Source organism: Pleurodeles waltl, chromosome 3_1 (assembly GCF_031143425.1).
Source record: "Pleurodeles waltl isolate 20211129_DDA chromosome 3_1, aPleWal1.hap1.20221129, whole genome shotgun sequence".
NCBI classification, from domain to species: Eukaryota; Metazoa; Chordata; class Amphibia; order Caudata; family Salamandridae; genus Pleurodeles; species Pleurodeles waltl.
In genome coordinates, this window is record NC_090440.1 from 600,322,995 (window position 1) to 600,343,397 (window position 20,403).

A 20,403-nucleotide genomic window follows, 5' to 3' on the forward strand; every position below is an offset into this window, starting at 1 on the left:
TCAGGCTGGAGGAAGAAAACATCTTTTCAAGTTGGGCCAACCTTTTGGCACCCCAATCTGGGAGTGCGGAAGGGAACAAGTCCTGGGATGCAGAGGCTTGGATAACCAAGCTCTCAGGGGCAGGGTGTTGAGTCAGGGACGCTGGGTCAGCAGGCAGATAGCAGACAATAGTCCTGTTCACAGGAGCCCCTTTGCTGGGTTTCAACCAGGTAACCAGAAGGACATCAGTAAGTGCTTCATTAAAAGGCAATAGGGGTTCAGAGGATGAGGCTCCAGGTTGAAGCACCTGTCAGGAGGTTAGTGCTGACTGCCACCAAAGGCAGCTTCAGGCCCAGGAGCTCAGCTGCTCTTTGCAACACTATGGAATCAGGCGCTCCCTCCTCCATAGCCACAGTAAAGGCAGAAAGCATGCCAGTGTTGGGAGGAAATATCCAGACCACTGGCTTCACCCAGGTTCATATGCCAGTCCAAATGATCATGTAGCTGTTATTCCAGAGGGTCCAGTGACACTCCCATTCCTCACCATACCCCCACCTATAAGAATAAAGGTCAGGATCTGAAATAGAGGGCAAGGCCCTTGGGGAAGTTAGAATCTGTGGTGCGTAAAGCTGATCCGGCTCTGTGTCAAAGTCAGCACTGAGGCTTTTGTTTGGGGGGGGGGGGGGGGGGGGGTTTTGACAACACCCAGGGGCACAGGCAGCATCTGGAGCGTCTACGCCAGAGCAGGCTCTGAGGAAGGAGGCCTAGAGCGACGATGCTCCTTTATCCTAGTCTTGTCCGCTGATGGACAGGGTGAAGTTGAAGAAGGGCAGGGCAGGCACTGCAGACATCACAGGCACATGAGAAAACACAAAGGGAGATAGATTGCTGCAAATTCAATTGCTAACTCGGTCTCTTAAACTATCTTTTACATATATGGTACTACTCACGATGAGAATTTTTGGAGCATGATCACTAAAGAATAACGGAACAACCATATGACATTCTGCTTCTCAGCGCCTTGAGAAGCTCATGGGTGAGTAGTGCACTTTACAAATTACTGATTGAAGAGGATTCAAGAGCTAGATGTTTTTACAAACAGAAAATCCAAAATAGCCTACACTTCCAACACAACACAGAAACCATTTTACACTTTAACACCTGGAAACTCTGCGACCTTACTTTAAAGGAACTTAGAATTCTTCCATCAACATCCAGTAAGGAAAATCTTTCTTTAACACAAGAGGCAGCCCCATAATAAAGCCTTTTATTTGTCCCCAAAACACACAGGAAGTAAAATATTAAGACATATATTCTGAGAATAAGAGGTTCCCTTTCTAACCACAAGCATTATTTGCTTCAATCCAAGTTCGTCATCAGAAGTATTTTCAATTAATTTAGAAACTTTAAAAGGTATTCCATGTGTAGGATCCAAGAAAACTTTTGCTAAGGTAAATGCCTTCTTCCAGAGGCAATAATTGTCTATTGAACAGATCTAATTAAAGTGAAAACAAAATGCATATTGTACACCTGGACTTATAATAAAGCCCATTTTAGAAGGATAAAAACTAAAAAACAGAGTGGTGGTGTGCTGGGTAGGGACACAAATCAGATAGTTGCTTTAAGACAGTAGGCTAGTTCCATGTCCCATAGAACAGTGCCGACAGACTAGTCAGGATTTTTGTTTCCACAAACTAGAACACTAAGTATTTAATCACAGAGGAGGGTGGTCTGAAGACAAGCATACCCAAGATAGGGATCTAGGACTACAGGCATATAACTTTATCCATCATCGCCAAATATATTGAGCAACACAAAATCATATGCTGAACACGAAGAGTTGAGCAGGAGAATATGGAGTGGAAGGGTAGAGATAATTATCCTAACATTTAGCAAAGATAACTGACCTAGTCGGCTCCTTTTTTTTTTTTTTTTTTTTTTTTAGAGTCCAGATCCATTTAGTAGCATCTGCCAAAATTATGTATGGCTTTCCAGTATCCACTACAAATTTAGCTGGTGGTGATTTTACCCATAATGATGGGCATCTTATTTTTTGTGGAACGGATCATGCCTACATACAAGGGGACAGTTGGCCTAACACTACTATTTTGCAGGTTTAGAAGAGCACAGAGTAGACAAAGGAGACTGAAGAAAACTAAATTGTCTGAATAAAGATAAGTAGCACCAAAGAGATCTGTAAGGGTAGCATAATAATTATAAATGGTCTTTGGCCAATGTGAGGCATCCAAATTAAAGGTTTTCAGGAGCCATGCTGCAAAGCGGAGAGTTTTTGGTTCCGGGTGAAACATTTTGCCTCCTTGCATGGTTAGAATGTCCTTAGGTGCTGGCAGTGACATTAAATTACCCTAGATCAGCTCCATTTGGTCGGATAGCTATGCTTGCCAAGCTCACATGGTGCACTGAAAATCATGGTTGCCCGTTTGTACCTTTCTTTTACCACAGGGATCAGTGGAAATGCCTATACAAATCACCCTGACCATCCTACAGATAGATCCAAGTATACCAAAAAAAATAAACAAAACAATGGACTGGTATGCAGTTCCAGTGGTTGATTAATTCAACCATTCCACCCATCACGTTTACATTCTACTGATGTGACATTTCCTAGCAACCAGCTGTTCGGCATCCTGGACAAAGTCTTTTTTTTTTTTTTCTATATATGCATCAAGTCATAGCAATGGTATTATTTAAAATTAAAGTATCTTAAATTGATACAATATCTGGTACAAATAAGATTGGCAACATACATTAGTATAAATATAAAATTAACAGTATACATATGCGTTTGCTAACCCAAACACAATGTCCTTTACCAACCTATCGTACTGATTACTACTACTAATATGCTTCAAAGAGGCTCAAACCCTTCATAATCCAAGAGCTCAAACAGAACCTCAGTCCATTTTCCGGTTATTATACATATTTAATTTACCCACATACGTGCTAACATCAATCCTTATAGTTTTAACTCCTATAATAATACATAAGGATAGGACATAATGGCTTCAATCAATGTGATATTAGCAATGCACCAACAAATATTCAGAGACGCAAATATAGCATTTCATATCTGTCCACGCATCTTGATACAGATACCAATAGTATGTCTCAATAAGGCTGAACTAATCTTGATCAAAGCCCAATTTAGTGAATCAGATTGATAACCTCTGACCTGCTGTACATGTTTCTGTGCCCACATGTCCCAGTCACCCAAAAATTTATGTAGTTTGTGGTCAACATTCCTCAACTGTAGTGTTGTCCATTTGTACTTGAACAACCTTCCCCTTTAATTCTGACTAGACGGCCTTGATGGGTAGGACATTGTTTTGAGGTTCCAGGATCTTTGTGTTTCAGTGCATTCTGCAGACTCCAAAGGTCACTGATGTTAAGTCTGTTCATGTGTACTCCCCACCCTGGGTGGGCTGCGTCTGCTGAAACGGAAAACATGGTAGTTGATTTTCTGAAAGGTCTGCCTATTATGATGTTCTTGCTTTTCCACCACGGTATTTCCTTATGTACTCATTCTGTTGCATCTACTAGTTCTTTCCAACTCTGTTGCCTGTGACCGTTCTCTGTAGCCATTCCTAGTTGAGTTTGCATCAGGCATTATCCTCACACAATGCCAATCATGCACATGAATTTCCCAACTGCCCTCACTGTCAAAGCTTCCCCTTCTTGTAGAGTTGAGGTACCTTTACTTTCTAGAGGGAAGACTCTCCAGTTCTGAATCCAGCCTGGTTTCCAAGAATTCTCCCCCCCCCCCAAAAAAAAACTCTGGGACTATGGAAGGCTTTTTCATGATGGAGAAACTGAGTTTATTCAGCATTTGAATAATAATGTTTGGGTTGTCTCTGCACTGCTGCTTAAGTCAGTTGTTCAGGAAGGGGTAAACCTGGATTCCCTTTCTTCTTAGGTGTACCTTAACAGCGATCAGGCCCTTTGTGAACAAACCAGGTGCCAATTTTATTCTGAATAGCAACATCAAGAGCTGGTAGTGAACCTTGTATATCACAAACTAACAACTTTGTAACTTTTGTTAATTGGCACATGCAGGTACACCTCCTTGAAGTCCACAGTTGTCATGTACTTTCTGGTAAGTGGGATGACCTCTTACAGTGCTGTCACCTGGAACCTTTTGCATCTGCTCAGGGCACAGAGACCCGGCCAGGGTGTTCGGGACAGAAGAAAATAGGCAAAGTATACACTTGTTCTTTTTCTGACAGGGGCACTTTTTCTACAGTTCTTTCTTTTGTAGGGTGGTAGCTTCCTTTTTCAAGTGTATGGTTTTTCTACTTGTTTGGGGTCTCACCAATGGTTGGTGGCTGGGCGGTGTTTAAGAGTTCTACATAATATCTATGTCAAATTATAAGCCCTCATTTGTCCGGGGTAATGTCATGCCATTGCATGATTAACACCTCCAATACTGCTTCTACTGCTGCCCATTGCAGGAGGGGGGCTTCCTGAGGTGTCACTCAGGTGCGACCAGGGCCTCAATGCTGTGCCTCTTCCATGTGCTTGCCCTTTAAAGGGATGACTGTTGCATAGTGTATTGTCACTGCGCACTGGCCTGGCTGATGTGCGGAGAAGTATGTATGGAAAATTGCGATTCCTAAAGGGTCAGAGGTTTAGTAAAGCCAAAGAGGTGAGCATTAGTCAGAAATCTTTTATTCCCGCCTTCTGAGCAGCCATTGAAAGCTTCCAAAACATACAGAAACATCACAATAACAGAATGTTTAATCCATAAAAGCTGTCCATCCTCCATTTTCTTCCTCTTTTGTTTGAACTTGGTCATAAATTTTAAACTCCAAACTAGATGTCCATGGGAGAAAAAAAAACACAATGAAACTAAATCCTGCAAACATACCTCAAAAAACAACTCACACTTTACAAATTCGATAAAATGTCTCATGTACACCATTCCAATTAATAGAATTCAATAATGCCGCTAATACAAACACTCTTGTAATTCATATCATCTCCCTCCATAGGGAGGGTGGGATGATGCAAGCCTCTTTATCTTCAATAAAATCCAGATTCTTTATAAAAGTAAACTTTTAAGAATCGGAATTATGTCAAGGCAGGAGGCTAGCATTATTCATGTTTAAAGCTATTCAATGCATAGTTTGAAACATGATCCACAGCTTTAAAATTAAATTTCCTAAACGTATCAACAGTCGACCAGTCTGCTGTCTTAAGCAAATCCTCCAAACATCCCCCAGATGAACACTTTGCTTGCCATAGCACCCCTTGTCGCGTGAGCTGTAAACCTAGTCAAATCAAACCCTTCTTCCTTCATTGTTGATTTTACCCATCTGGCAGTGGTTCAATTTGAAACCCCTTTAAAAGGTTTAATGTATGAAAGAAGTATTTGATCATCTCCTGCACATCTCTTATCCAGTACCCAGATCTCATTCTTTCACACATCACACCACACAATTTGGATAGAAAACTGACTTTTCAATGTAAAAAAACAACAAAAAAAACAAAACAAAAAAAAAAAAGTACACCGTTTGGTTGATAAAACCAGTTTGAAATGTCCATGGCACCAACATCAGATACCCTTCTAACTGAAATTAAGCATAACTAAATTGCTAATTTCCAGGATAATTCCCATATTCCTGGGTACTTGTTGCTTGGCTAATTTAGAAATAATCTCACATTCACATCACAGAGTATGAGATTTAAACTTCGGTGGCTCTTAAGTCTAATTCTGTTCACTACTCTGCACACCAAAGGGCTCCTACTAATCACAATTCCTTGCCCCAAACAATGCCCTGCGGCTATTGCAGATCCACAATTAAAGATCCTATATGTTCATTAACTCAGAAGCAGTTCCTAAAAGGCCTGTGAATCTCCCAGAATGCAATATTCTCCATGCTAGAAGGTTCAATAAACCCTCTTGAACTAAAAGACTATCTTCTTGCTCTATATTGCCATGAAAAGTCCTTTTCATGACATTAAGAACGGAATCTCAAATCAGTATTTCCAAAAGCATTGGAAACCATAACCAAGTTCTCCAAAACAGGGTCACCAGAACAATCAAACACTGCTGCCTCCTTACCTGAACCAATACTCAGGGTCATTGAAAAGGGTGCAAAAACATAATCTATCAGACCTCTCCAATCCAGAGGAAAAGCATCTATTGCTACCGCACCTGGAATCCAACTCATACCTGTCCAACTGATGAATCCGTCTTGAAGCAAAAATATCTATTCTAAATGGACCCCATGCCATTTCAATCTTGTTGAAAAGATCCATCCTCAACTTCCAATTGCAGCAAGCTCTCAAATTCCTTGATTTCCAGTCTATTACATTTCATATTCCAGGAAAATGTTATGCTTACAATGATATTTTATGTTCTAGACAGTATTTCCATATTTCTTGTGCCAAATTCGATAAATTCCTCGATCTGGTTTCTTCTAACTAGTTGATAAAAGTTACTGCTGGGACAATGTCCATCTTCAAAGTTCTACACGACCCTGTTTCCTGAAACTCTGGATAGCGAATAAGCCTGCTCGCAACTTCAAACAGTTTATATGTGATTCTGTTTTTCATCCACATTTCACAAACCTCCAGTTTCTTGTCCCAAACATGCTCCCCATCCTAGATTGCTGGCATTAATTAAATCTATTTTTTCTCCCCACCCCCCCCCCCCCCCCCCAAAAATAGCTTTCTCTTTCCAAGTATGACTTTATATGGAGCGAGGGTATCAAGATCACGCACAACCCATCAACAGTCCCACCAGTGCCACAAAGGTTGGACAAAAAAAATACAAGGCAACTCAGGACTCTCCGGCATGTCTCACTGGTCACCCAAAGCCGGACTCTGTTATTTCTCAAGCGGCTCAAAGGCGTTCTAAGAACCCGTCGACACCTATCTCTACTCCTCCAGATAGAGAAGGAAGGAGAATATATAACGTGGGCAAAATATTTTCCGGCATGTCAGCAATTACTGTAGGAGCAGCAAGTTCCTTAGCAATCTTGGGTTGTTATGATCGACAAGTGTGGTCGGATATGCAGGTTTTTTATTGACCTCATCCCTGAAAGCAAACAAGCAGAGGCACGGAAGATCCTCCAAGAAGGTGAGCGTATGTCTGAGGAGATAATTGACTGCGCTCTAGATATAGCCTCCACCGGTTTTCGTCCGCTGGCTGGTGCTGCAGTATTACGCAGACATGGTGGGCTCAAGGCCACATCTTTGAGACCAGAACTGCAGTCCAGAATTCTTGACATGCCTTACGACGGAGAATCTCTCTTTGGCAAGCATGTAGATGACGCAGATACTGCTAAGTCCCTAGGCACCTTGCAGTACCGGAAACAGCCCTTTCGGGGTACAAGAGGAAGAGGATTTACCTCATTTCGAGGTTCCTTTCACAGGCAGTATCAGCAACCCCAACATAGGCCATCCTATCAGCAGTAGTATAGACAACCATCCATTGCCTCATACGCCAGACAGGGAGGAAAGTGAAGACCGGGTTTGCAAAAAAAGGATCAACCCAGAAAACAATGATCATCACCAGGCACCGGCTATTCTTCCCCAATATTTACACAATCAACAAGCAGGAGCAAGCATCTCCAATTACATCTAGGAGTGGAAAAACATAACATCAGACAAATGGGTGCTGGATATAGTGACAAGAGGCCATACCTTGGAATTCATACAGAAACCACTGCATCATCCACCAGGAACATCCAGACCGTTCCATTTTTGCCTGCTTCAGCAGGAAGTATTCCTAATGTTTGCCAAGGGAGCAATAGAAAAGGTTCCAGTTCAGCAAAAAGGTCTTGGGTTCTATTCCCGGTTCTTCCCGATAAAGAAGTCAGGGGAATGGAGACCGATACTAGATCTCAGGAAGCTCAACAAGTTCCTTCGGAAACCATCCTTTCGGATGATCACACTGTTGGATATCCTACACCTTCTCAATCCTGGAGATTTTATGACAACAGTGGATCTCCAGGATGCTTATTTCCACATACCAATACATCAAAAACATCGCAAATATCTCTGCTTCACTGTGGCTGGTGCCCATTATCAGTTCAAAGTTCTCCCATTCGGTCTGAAGTCAGCTCCACGGATTTTCACGAAATGCCTTGCCCCAGTCGCAGGTTTTCTCCAACAGGGGTTTCCAGGTGTTTCCATACCTGGACGACTGGCTCATGAAAGCTCCGTCTTCACTACAAGCGTCCAGGGCTACAAATGCTTGCCTGAAATTATTCTGCAGTTTGAGGCTAACAGTAAAGCTACAGAAGTCAGTCATCCTTTCCTCGTGCAGGAGAGTCTTCTTGGGTGCAGAATTAGACACCATCAAAAACAAGGCATACCTCACTCTGGCACGGCAGCAAAAACTAACCAACTTGGCTGTCCGTATCTCCAGAAAAAAAAAAATAGTTTCAGTACGACTGTTCAAGTCGCTTCTGGGCATGATTTTCTCAGTCATCATCCTAGTTCGACTAGCAAGATTGAGAATGAGACAGTTACACGAAGAGTTACAGCTCCAATGGACCCAGTCGCAAGGATCCTTCGACTTAATAACTGTTACACCAAGAATCTGCCAGGCTTTGAGGTGGTGGTCTCAGACCCACCATCTCTCCCAAGGACTTACTTTTCTAATGCCAATAACAGATTTTATCATCACCACAGACGCTTCCTTGGAAGGCTGGGGAGGCCATTTACAAGACATGCGCATTCTGGGAAGATGGTCGGATCTTCAGAAAGGAATGCACATAAATCTGCTGGAATTAAAGGCGATCCACCTCACGCTCAAGGCTTTTCTTCCACGGATTGAAGGGTCATCAGTATTGGTCAGGACGGACAACACAAAGTATGTTTTATATATCAACAAGCAGGGAGGAACAAGATCCCTCTCCCTCTCAAGGGAAGCTCAATCTCTTTGGGACTGGCTCACACTGCACAATATTCGCCTCAGGGTGGAGCACCTGCCAGGGGTCAACAACGCCCTAGCAGATTCTCTCAGCAGGACGGACGACAACTGCCCGAGTGGGAACTCAACCAGAAGGTACTCAACGGCATCTTCCAATGCTGGTGTCAACCGATCCTAGACTTGTTTGCCACCAATCTGAACGCCAAATGCTAGTTCTACGCCAGTCGATACCCACTCCCGGGGTCGTGGGGAAATGCTCTTTTGATGAGATGGTCCGGGATCTTTGCCTATGCTTTTCCTCCCATCCTGTTGATCCCCAGACTCCTCAGGAAGATTAAGTCTGAGTGCTGCAGGATCATTCTCATAGCGCCCAGATGGCCCAGACAGTACTGGTACACAGAGCTTCTACTCCGGTCCGTGGCCAATCCCATGCGCCTTCCCTGCAACCACGACCTTCTCACGAAGAATCAGGGTCAAATTCTTCATCCCGATCCAACATCTCTTCAATTGCACGCTTGGCTCCTGAGTTCCGAGAGTTTCAGGTTATGAACATTGATCAGGAATGCAGATTGATGTTGTCTAGGGCACGAGCAGACAGTACAAATAAGACGTACACGCTCAAATGGAAGAGATTTTGTTTGGTGTTCCACCCTTAACAGATTAAGCTGGAACAAATTCTCTAGTACCTTCTCACCCTCTCAAAGGCCGGTCTATGCCATGCATCCGTCAAGATTCATTTGGCAGCTATAGCCTCCTATAGACGCTCTGCTGATATGCCCTCACTAGGCTCATCCAGAATTATTAAACAGTTCATGAAAGGCCTCTTCCGCACTTTCCCTCCGGTGCTTCCACCTCCGCCAGAGTGGCATTTGAATGTAGTCCTCTCCCAGCTAATGAAAGCTCCTTTCAAACCTATTCACAGAGCTGAACTCAAGTACATCACATGGAAGGTGGCAACCCTGCTTGCTCTTACTTCCACCAGGAGAGTCAGCGATATACAGGCTTTTACTACTAAAGAACCTTTTCTGTTTTTTTCGGATGACTTTGTTCTAATCAGGATCAACCCCAGGTACATTCCTAAAGTGCCATCATCATTTCACCTCAATAAGCCCATGATACTACAAACTTTTTTTCCAAATCCAACTACAATCGCTGAAAAAACTCTATATTCTTTGGACATCAAGAGATGCCTCAAATTTTACCTCCAAAGTACCAAACAAATCAGGAAATCAAATCAGCTCTTGGTATCTTATTCTTTTGGACAACAAGGAACAGGGGTCACTAAGCCCACCATAGCCCGGTGGATTGCTTCTACAATTCAGTTTTGTCACACCAAAGCAGGAAAACCGTTGACTAGGCACCTGAGAACGCCCTTAACGAGAGCAGTCTCCACATCGGCTGCTTTGTTTCAGGGCATTGCCCTGGATAAAATGTCAAGCTTTCATATGGAAGACTACGCACTCCTTTACGCAGCTCTATTGTTTGGAGTCGTCGCAGAGAACGGACTCTAGTTGGACAAGCTGTTGTACGTCCTCTCTTTCTTTCATTAAGGAGAGACCTTTCCTTTATTGTGTAGAAACTATTTTATATGCAATAGTCTATAATTGCCATGCAATATAGTTTGAGATGCTGTTCTGGCTATGAAAGATCCAATACTGGATAAGAAAACAAGTTACTTACCTGTAACTACCGTTATCCAGTATTGGTATCTTTCATAAATTCACATGCGACCCACCCTCCTCCCCTTAGATGCTCGCATTTCCTCTCAGGTCAATCTTTTCACTCTCGTGCTAGAAAATCTGAGGGAAGGAGTTTCTCTGGAGAGTGTTCTAGAGGGTGCTGTTGCCTGATTGGCCAGCAGGCAGGTTTGGGTCCTTTTCACAAAAAGACTTAGGCTATATGAGGGACTGGTGTTTCCATTATAGCCTATAGGAAAAAAAATGTATTTGTTAATTATTGCTATTTTATGTACCGTGGGCCTCCCACTTCGACGAGGGGACGATTCAAGCATGTGAATTTATGAAAGATCCAATACTGGATAACTGTAGGTACCATTTTCATTATCCTCTTTTGAGAGAAAATATAAGCAGCTCTGAACAGCATGCGAAAACCTCATAAGCAGCTATACTGCAGCATGTGGAAAACTGTATTAATTTGTTTACCGCTTCAGAAAGCATCACTAGAGCACATATTGCGAGGCAGTATGCTCCTAAGGTTTGAACAAAATATATAGAAATCTAGGGTCATGTGAAATTAACCACAAATCAGGTTGATAAGCCATTATGAAATTAATACAATTGGTTCAATTATATGATTTGTAATGTCTAGGTCATTGGTATTAAGAAATGTCCATACTTGTATTTTATTTTTTCATCCATGTCTTGAGGTGGTTCTTCAATAATGAAAGTTACTAGATTTTCCAAGCATTCTGTCTTTAGAAGATATTCCACAAGTTTGCGATTCTGGGCTTTACATTCCTGTAGAACATCTTCCTCATCCATTAACTCCTTCAGCGTCACATCCTCCCTTTCTAAAAGGGAGTCAATATGAGATGAGGAGTGAAGGTCAAATTTCCAAAACATACTTGTCTGCCCAAAAAAGGAGGGAAAAAAGAATTGTCAAAATAAAGCAATGAAACAGACTAACACAAATTTTCACACAAATCATACGATTGTAGATAGTTATGCATCTTTAAAGCAGGCAAAGAGCACTTTGTTCACCAAAGTTGTGTAAAAGATTATTTTGTTATTTATAAAAAATAAAAAAAAAACACAAAGAAGCTGCAGAAGGCTTTTATAAAGAAAAAAGGTCCACTTGTCTAAATACTACATTAATTATTAAAGAACTTGGCACCATATTTGGAATTTAAGAGTTACTCATGAAACTATGTCTTTACAGGAATTTAATAAACTATTTCATTTTTCAGCGACAATGTTTGATCACAAAAATATCAATTAAGCTTTGAGCAAGAAAACTGGTTACTGAACTTAAATTAACCTGACAATTGCTTAGAAGGTGGATTCAACAGCAATTCAAGGAAAGTCAAAAGCAGCACAATGTCAAAGTACACAGCGCTACTGATCACTTAGTCAACAGTAGACATAACTTAATACACAATAGAAGACAAAAAGGAAAATGAAGCATACTACTGCAAACATGTTACGGTTATTTCAGAATCTCTCTCCCAGGCAGGGTGATATTAAGGTTTCTCGCTCAACATTGCAGATAGTGAATTACTCCGACAATTTTCAACAGGAGCCAGGGTCCCTTGAAATAAGGAAAGACAACACCTTGAGATGTGCCGAAAGGGAATCTCTGGCAACCTTGAAGAAAATCATTCCCACAAGGATTTAAAATTGACAAACACAGAGATGGTTATGATAAAGTATAATGTTCTATTCTGTTATACTGCATACAACATTTTGACTAGAGGGCAACAATTAGGCCTGCATGACAACAATGAATAACATTAAAGCATTTAACCTATAATTTTGAATACCTCAATGAGAATGTATGAGATGTTTTATTTCTGTTAGTTTATTCCTTGCTTGCAAACCTAACACCAACATAGCACTGCTCTTCCGAGAATAACCTAAAAAGTAACAGTCTAAACTAAATGAAGAGCAATAGAAACAATACAGCATGAACGTTGTCAGCTTAATTTTTTAAGTTATATTCTGGCAGAGTTCATTAATTTAAAAGGAACACCACTATTCCAGCATATTACAGATAGTATTGCTGATGAAAAATATATATATATATATATATATATATATATATTTTTAATCTTAAAAAAAGAAAAACAAGTGGGGTGATTTGGACTAAAGAATAGTGAAGAACAAACTCACCCCACTAAATCACTAGTGTGCAAGATGCTTAAAATTGTGCAAGCAAAGCTTTTTTATTATTGCATTTAGTGGCTACATTTTAGGAGTGCATACTACACATGTTAAGCCACTATCCCCAGTGATTCTGTGGAGTCAGAAAATACAACCATGCAAGAACTGTATTTTCCCCAAATGTTACTAAATGACATCAAATAGCTATCTCTCAGCAAAAATCAAGCTTTTTGCTAATCAGCATTAAATCTGTAGTATTACACCAGTTTCTTGGCTATAAGAAAATGAATTTAATTGCACCCAGAATATGGAACACCAGCAATATCCATCAAGACAGCTGCAACAATGCCCCAATTTAGGGAAAAGCAGATGACTCACCTCTTTAGACAACACATTACAATGCTTTAAACATCCATAAACTAGCTACCACTCCTATCTCTCATTGACTACAAGCTAGCCTTTGTTGCTGTACAGAGAGCAGCTGCCTTTTGGCTAGGTTACTGCTATGAAAATACCATATATAAAACATATACATACAGCTGTAGCAAAGATATTTTCTTAGAAAAGAAACATTAAAGCAAAATGGCTTTTACATTAATTTTTTCCATTTATATAAAATAAGCAAGACTGCAAAAGGTAATCTAGTTTTTGCCTTTTCTTTAAAAAAAAAAAAAAAAAAATCAAAGTGCCAATCAGCGCCACAAACTACATCTGTCAGAGAGAAAAATGTTCTCTATCATCCTTAACAAAAAAGGCAGGAAAATGTGTTTTAGGCCGTGTTCTTTCTATTAAGACAACTTCTGACCAGGCTCATTTAAGGATTTTGGAAGACTGCCCTGTTCCATTATGATATGCAATGTTGGATGGATGGAAAAGGTGTATGTAAAACAGACAAAAAGGAAAAATAAGATTTTTTTTTCCTTTTCTGGCTACATAAACTTAACACACTTTGACACTTGGTGCCCACTCAAATATCCTTACAAATGATCATTGCATGCCACAGGAGCACCATCACATAACACATTTGGGCCACATCCACTCAACTGTGCTCTAGTGATTTTAGTTACTGAAATCAATGCACAAATCACCACCCAACGATATTACTCCTACCTTCATCATCCTCAACATTTCCACTTTGCTCCCTTCTCTAATTCCATATAAAAACTTACAGATAACACTAGGCTATTTTAACTTTCAGCTAACAGATCATTAACCATGTGCACATTTGTGCTTCTCCCTTTTCTGCATATCCTTTCAAAATTCCCAACATCACTACATTTAATGCAAGTAGTGCAAGTCTTGGCTGAACAGCAAAGATGTGCGACTCTCGATAATGAAGTCTGCTTGCTTGGCAGGTTCCTGCGAGTGATGTAAGTAAGAGAAGAATACATTGGTACGACAACTGGTATGGCCAATCCAGAGAAAACAATTATTATTTTTCAGGACAGTTTTGGGAGAATTGGGGACAGAAAATTAGGTACTTTGTGTGTAGTTCAAACATCTTTTCAACTAAAGAAATAGTTTAATTCCAACTTGGACCATTACAGCAGTCCGACGCACGAACCAAAATTGACTAGGACTAGCATTACAGTAGTAAACTAAACCAGTCCTGTTGAAGCAACAGCAAACCAAGTCCAAGTAGGATTATATTAAGAACTTGCCCCTCTCCCAACCAGAGACTTATTTTTAAACCTGCAGATTTAAAAAAAAGAAGAAAATGAATGACACCTATTTCAACACAGTGAACTGCAATCCTGAAAAGTTAGAAGCAGCTTAAAACGGTATTGCAACTAATCACTGAGGGAGAAGGTGCCCAAGTTTGAAAATCAAGACCAGCGAATTTCCAATAACATTGTCTGTTAAAACCCACCTGCGATCTTCCAGAAGAAACCCTCAAGTGGTCTACCTGGGAATTCTAGAATGTCAACAGTTCCTTAAAATAAATACTATTTTCTTCTTCCCAAGTTGTTTCAACAAAACCCTTACAGAATTACTGCCTAATTAAAAAAAAAAAAAAAAAAAAGCATCGGATCTGAGGGACAGAAGCAAAGACTTTAGAGCCAGGTTGACTGGTCAATGTTCCAACAAGTTTATTCAGTACAAGTGTTCTGTTTGGGGGCGGGGGAGCCATATAAAGCAGAACCTCTAGCAGGTACTCCAATCTTGCATTGATGAGTATGACAATGTATGGAGTCAGAAGAGAGTTTTCAAATGATATTTCTGACAGCACATAGTGTCTCAGGTGTTAGTTGGTAAAAGACTGTTTCGAGATTCTGGACTAAATCAGACTGTATTCAAGCCTCCACTCTCCTGGCATACCAAATACCCTTCCATCTAACACATGCAATCTGGCATTTGGCACAACACGCAGAGCTACCAATTGGATTGTGGGCTATAGAGATGTTAGTATTTTCTTTGTGGAAGATAGATTCTTATTCAAAGTCCTGATTCTATCGGTTCTGGGTTCACATAATTCATCTGCGGTCTCAAATTGGGAAGGACATTTAATGTCATCTGGATAATTAGGATCAGCATCTGAGGAGTTTGTCTTGCTTTTCTGAATACAGCTTGTTCATCTGTCAATTTGTGCTCCACTGTATGGTTGTAGTCTTATTTGTGTGGTCTTCAACATGATCTTACTGGCATTTGATATTAAGGCTGGTGTGCAAACCGTTGAGCAATCTTTTGTATCCTCTCTTTGGGACAGGTACCAATAGAGATCTATTCGAGTCTTTGGGCCACCATAATTACTTTGATTGCGGCGTTCTCCATTATTTTTGAATAATTCAATTGGTATTGCATCAGTTCCAACTACTTTAGGCCGCTGTTTCAATGGCCGTCATCTCACTTTTAAGAATATTAGCCACAAGCTCTGGGATTTGGTCTTCAAAAGTCTGACGATTTCATTTCACTCGTACAGTTCTTCTGTACATTCTTTCCTTTTTATGTCCTGTCCGTTCAAGAAACCCTTTCCTTCTTTGCCCCTCAAAGTTCCAAAACATGGGCAGGGCAGATTTTCTCCATCTTCCTAAAGCAGTCTCTCTTTCTACCTCCAATTATTGTCCTCAATCTCTTGACATGTTCATCCTTTCTCTTCCTGCTCTGAAATTCAGCATTTAGCCTAGCAACTGTAGTCCTGTGTCTAGCGGCCTTTGTATGCCTTCTTGGTCTTATTACACCACTGGTCATTTAGTTATATCTTACACTGCTACTTATAGCAGGTCAACATTATTAACTGCACTAGGGTGAAAAGAGTTTACCAAGCACCGATAGAGCAAAGTCTGGGACTGTACATTTTTACAAAGTAGAAGTTACTGAAACTCAAAGATCTTATGTACAAAACTGTGTGACCGGGCTTTGATTTAAGAATAACTAACTCTTTTAGACTTCTGTCTGTTTAATTTAGCAACTTACAGAAGGGATATTTGGGCAACTTCAGCAGAGTTGATAAGCCCATACTGGTGCAATGAGGGCCATGTGTGGGAAACTGGCAACCTGTTGCAGCGCATAAACACACTCTACAATCGCTGTGGGGGGGTGAGAAAGTAGCCTCTTTCTAGCCTTGTTACCCCCACTTTTGGCCTGTTTGTGAGTATATATCAGGGTGTTTTCACTGTCTCACTGGGATCCTGCTAGCCAGGGCCCAGTGCTCATAGTGAAAACCCTATGTTTTCAGTATGTTTGTTATGTGTCACTTTGACCCTGCTAGCCAGGACCCCAGTGCTCATAAGTTTGTGACCTATATGTATGTGTTCCCTGTGTGATGCCTAACTGTCTCACTGAGGCTCTGCTAACCAGAACCTCAGTGGTTATGCTCTCTCTTTCCAAATTGTCATTAACAGGCTAGTGACCAATTTCACCAATTCACATTGGCATACTGGAACACCCTTATAATTCCCTAGTATATGGTACTGAGGTACCCAGGGTATTGGGGTTCCAGGAGATCCCTATGGGCTGCAGCATTTCTTTTGCCACCCATAGGGAGCTCTGACAATTCTTACACAGGCCTGCCCACTGCAGCCTGAGTGAAGTAACGTCCACGTTATTTCACAGCCATTTACCACTGCACTTAAGTAACTTATAAGTCACCTATATGTCTAACCTTTACCTGGTAAAGGTTGGGTGCTAAATTACTTAGTGTGAGGGCACCCTGGCACTAGCCAAGGTGCCCCCACATCGTTCAGGGCAAAGTCCCCGGACTTTGTGAGTGCGGGGAGACCATTACACGCGTGCACTATACATAGGTCACTACCTATGTACAGCGTCACAATGGTAACTCCAAACATGGCCATGTAACATGTCTAAGATCATGGAATGGTCACCCCAATGCCATTCTGACATTGGGGAGACAATTCCATGATCCCCCCCCCAGAGTCTCTAGCACAGACCCGGGTACTGCCAAACTACCTTTCCAGGGGTTTCACTGCAGCTGCTGCCAACCCCTCAGACAGGTTTCTGCCCTCCTGGCTGGGGTCCAGCCAGGCTTGGCCCAGGAAGGCAGAACAAAGGACTTCCTCAGAGAGAGGGTGTGTTACACCCTCACCTTTTTCCAAAGGGAGTCAGGGCTGGGGAGGAGTAGCCTCCCCCAGCCTCTGGAAATGCTTTGATGGGCACAGATGGTGCCCATCTCTGCATAAGCCAGTCTACACCGGTTCAGGGATTTCCCCCAGCCCTGCTCTGGCACGAAACTGGACATAGGAAAGGGGAGTGACTACTCCCCTGACCTGCACCCCCCAGGGGAGGTGCCCAGAGCTCCTCCAGTGTGCTCCAGACCTCTGCCATCTTGGAAACAGAGGTGCTGCTGGCACACTGGACTGCTCTGAGTGGCCAGTGCCAGCAGGTGATGTCAGACTCCTTCTGATAGGCTCTTACCTGTGTTGCTAGCCTATCCTCCTTCCTAGGTAGCCAAACCTCCTTTTCAGCTATTTAGGGTCTCTGCTTTGGGGAATTCTTTAGATAACGAATGCAAGAGCTCATCAGAGTTCCTCTGCATCTCTCTCTTCACCTTCTGCCACGGAATCGACCGCTGACTGCTCAGGAAGCCTGCAAAACCGCAACAAAGTAGCAAAGACGACTACTGCAACCTTGTAACGCTGATCCTGCCGCCTTCGAAGGTTTTCCTGGTGGTGCATGCTGTGGGGGTAGTCTGCCTACTCTCTGCACTAGAAGCTCTGAAGAAATCTCCCGTGGGACGACGGAATCCTCCCCCTGCAACCGCAGGCACCAAAAGAACTGCATCACCAGTCCTCTGGGTCCCCTCTCAGCACGACGAGCGTGGTCCCTGGAACTCAGCAACTCTGTCCAAGTGACTCCCACAGTCCAGTGACTCTTCAGTCCAAGTTTGGTGGAGGCAAGTCCTTGCCTCCCCTACGCTAGACTGCATTGCTGGGTACTGCGTGATTTGCAGCTGCTCCGGCTCCTGTGCACTCTTCCAGGATTTCCTTTGTGCACAGCCAAGCCTGGGTCCCCGACACTCTAACCTGCAGTGCACAACCTCCTGAGTTGTCCTCCGGCGTCGTGGGATCTCCTTTTGTGACTTTGGGTGAGCTCCGGTTCACTCTTCTTTGTAGTGTCTGTTCCGGCACGTCTGCGTGTGCTGCCTGCTTCTGTGAGGGCTCCCTATCTTGCTGGGCGCCCCCTCTGTCTCCTCACACAATTGGCGACATCCTGGTCCCTCCTGGGCCACAGCAGCATCCAAAAACCCTAACCGCGACCCATGCAGCTAGCAAGGCTCGTTTGCGGTCTTTCTGCGTGGGAACACCTCTGCAAGCTTCTTCATGACGTGGGACATCCATCCTCCGAAGGGGAAGTTCCTAGTCCTCTTCGTTCTTGCAGAATCCACAGCTTCTACCATCCGGTGGCAGCTTCTTTGCATCCTCAGCTGGCATTTCCTGGGCATCTGCCCAATCTCGACTTTGTTGCGACTCTTGGACTTGGTCCCCTTGTTCCACAGGTACTCTCGTCCGGAAATCCACCTTTGTTGCATTGCTGGTGTTAGTCTTCCTTGCAGAATTCCCCTATCACTACTTCTGTGCTCTCCGGGGAACATAGGTGCACTTTACACCTACTTTTCAGGGTCTTGGGTGGGCTATTTTTATAACCCCCACTGTTTTCTTACAGTCCCAGCGACCCTTTACAAGCTCACATAGGTTTGGGGTCCATTTGTGGTTCGCATTCCACTTTTGGAGTATATGGTTTGTGTTGCCCCATACCTATGTGCTCTCATTGCAATCTATTGTGACTGTACATTGCTTGCATTACTTCCTTTTGCTATTACTGCATATTTTTGGTATTGTGTACATATATCTTGTGTATATTTGCTATTCTCATACTGAGGGTACTCACTGAGATACTTTGGCATACTGTCATAAAAATAAAGTAACTTTATTTTTAGTATATCTGTGTATTGTGTTTTCTTATGATATTGTGCATATGACACCAGTGGTATAGTAGGAGCTTTGCATGTCTCCTAGTTCAGCCTAAGCTGCTCTCCATAGCTACCTTCTATCAGCCAAAGCTGCTAGAAACACCTCTTCTCCATTAATAAGGGATAACTGGTCCTGGTATAGAGTGTAAGTACCCCTTGGTACCCACTACAAACCAGGCCAGCCTCCTACAGAGAGGGGTGGGGAATCACCCGCCATAGTGAAGGCATCACTGTTTGCAAGAATAGACCAATGAAGCCCAGTCCACTGCTCAGCTGCTGACCAAGGAAACCAACGCCTCAGCAGGACCAGATTTCAGCAGACTGACCCGGAGGACAAATCCTGCAAACTCTGAAAGGACCAGGAGCAAGCCCCAGTCACAGAACTTCAGGACACCTAAGAACCACCCCCTAGAGTGGCCCTGCTGATCTGCAATCCACCCTCAAAGTGACCTGCCTCCTGGTTCCAAGGGCACCTGTGCGCACAGCTCTTAGCTCATCTAGCTGATCTGCGACCTGCCTCCCTGGGCCCTGCACCAGAGAACCTGCTGTGCTCTAAGGATTGCCCACCCCTTCAGACCTCTACATTCCACAGGGACCCCCTGAAATCACCTTGAAGTCTGCTTTGCTTTTTCAGGTGGTCCCCCGCAGTGGTCCTGCACCAGCTCCAAGGATGTTTCAGCAGCTCTTCCCAACTCCTCTGGCTAGCCCACAGGATGTTTTGACAACCTCAACCTAAAAGCAAAAGAAGACATAGGTAAACACATTGCCCGATTTTATATGCATTTTTAAAGTTCTCTCCCATTGATTCCTATGGTGCATAATAACGCACAGATACAAAACATTTTCTAAACTTAGAAAAATCACAACTTAAGAAGTACTTACTAGATTTTGATGATCTTGGTCTTAATTTTCTAAAAATCTCAAGTATGTTGGTAAACTAGTCTTGAGTTATTCCTTTGAGTTTGTGCCCATATTTACTGATACAGAGTACAACAAATGATTTGCACTTCAAGAGTTGCCTAACTGCTCGACCAAGCTACCATAAAAAAAATGTTTTTTGCTGGTTTTGCATATTACATAGAGAGCTGGCCTCCTAAGCCATGGTCATCCGAGTAAGATTAATCTTGCATATTAAATAAGGTAGAGAAGGAAAAGCTTAAGCAAATATTCCACAACCATCTGTCTACTGGTCATACCCTACCAACTAGGATTACAGACAACTAGAAGCATAGTTTTACCACTTTGTTTTGTTACAG

The 20,403-nt window shown here is 42.6% G+C and overlaps 1 protein-coding gene across 6 annotated transcripts in view; it reads right to left on the reverse strand.

The window, feature by feature from the left end:
• PPP6R3 (protein phosphatase 6 regulatory subunit 3) overlaps positions 1-20,403 on the reverse strand; it is a 1,278,047-nt gene that overhangs the window by 1,189,152 nt on the left and 68,492 nt on the right. For 3 of the 6 annotated variants that reach the window (XM_069223038.1, XM_069223033.1, XM_069223037.1), the window contains 2 exons: positions 12,028-12,148; positions 11,237-11,469 (listed from right to left, as the gene is read on the reverse strand). In XM_069223038.1, coding sequence (XP_069079139.1) covers positions 11,237-11,469; positions 12,028-12,039 — 245 coding nt within the window. In that variant the 5' untranslated portion in view covers positions 12,040-12,148. Of the gene's footprint in view, positions 1-11,236; positions 11,470-12,027; positions 12,149-19,756; positions 19,873-20,403 lie in introns of those variants that run through there. The other 3 variants (XM_069223039.1, XM_069223035.1, XM_069223036.1) reach the window with 2 other exon arrangements.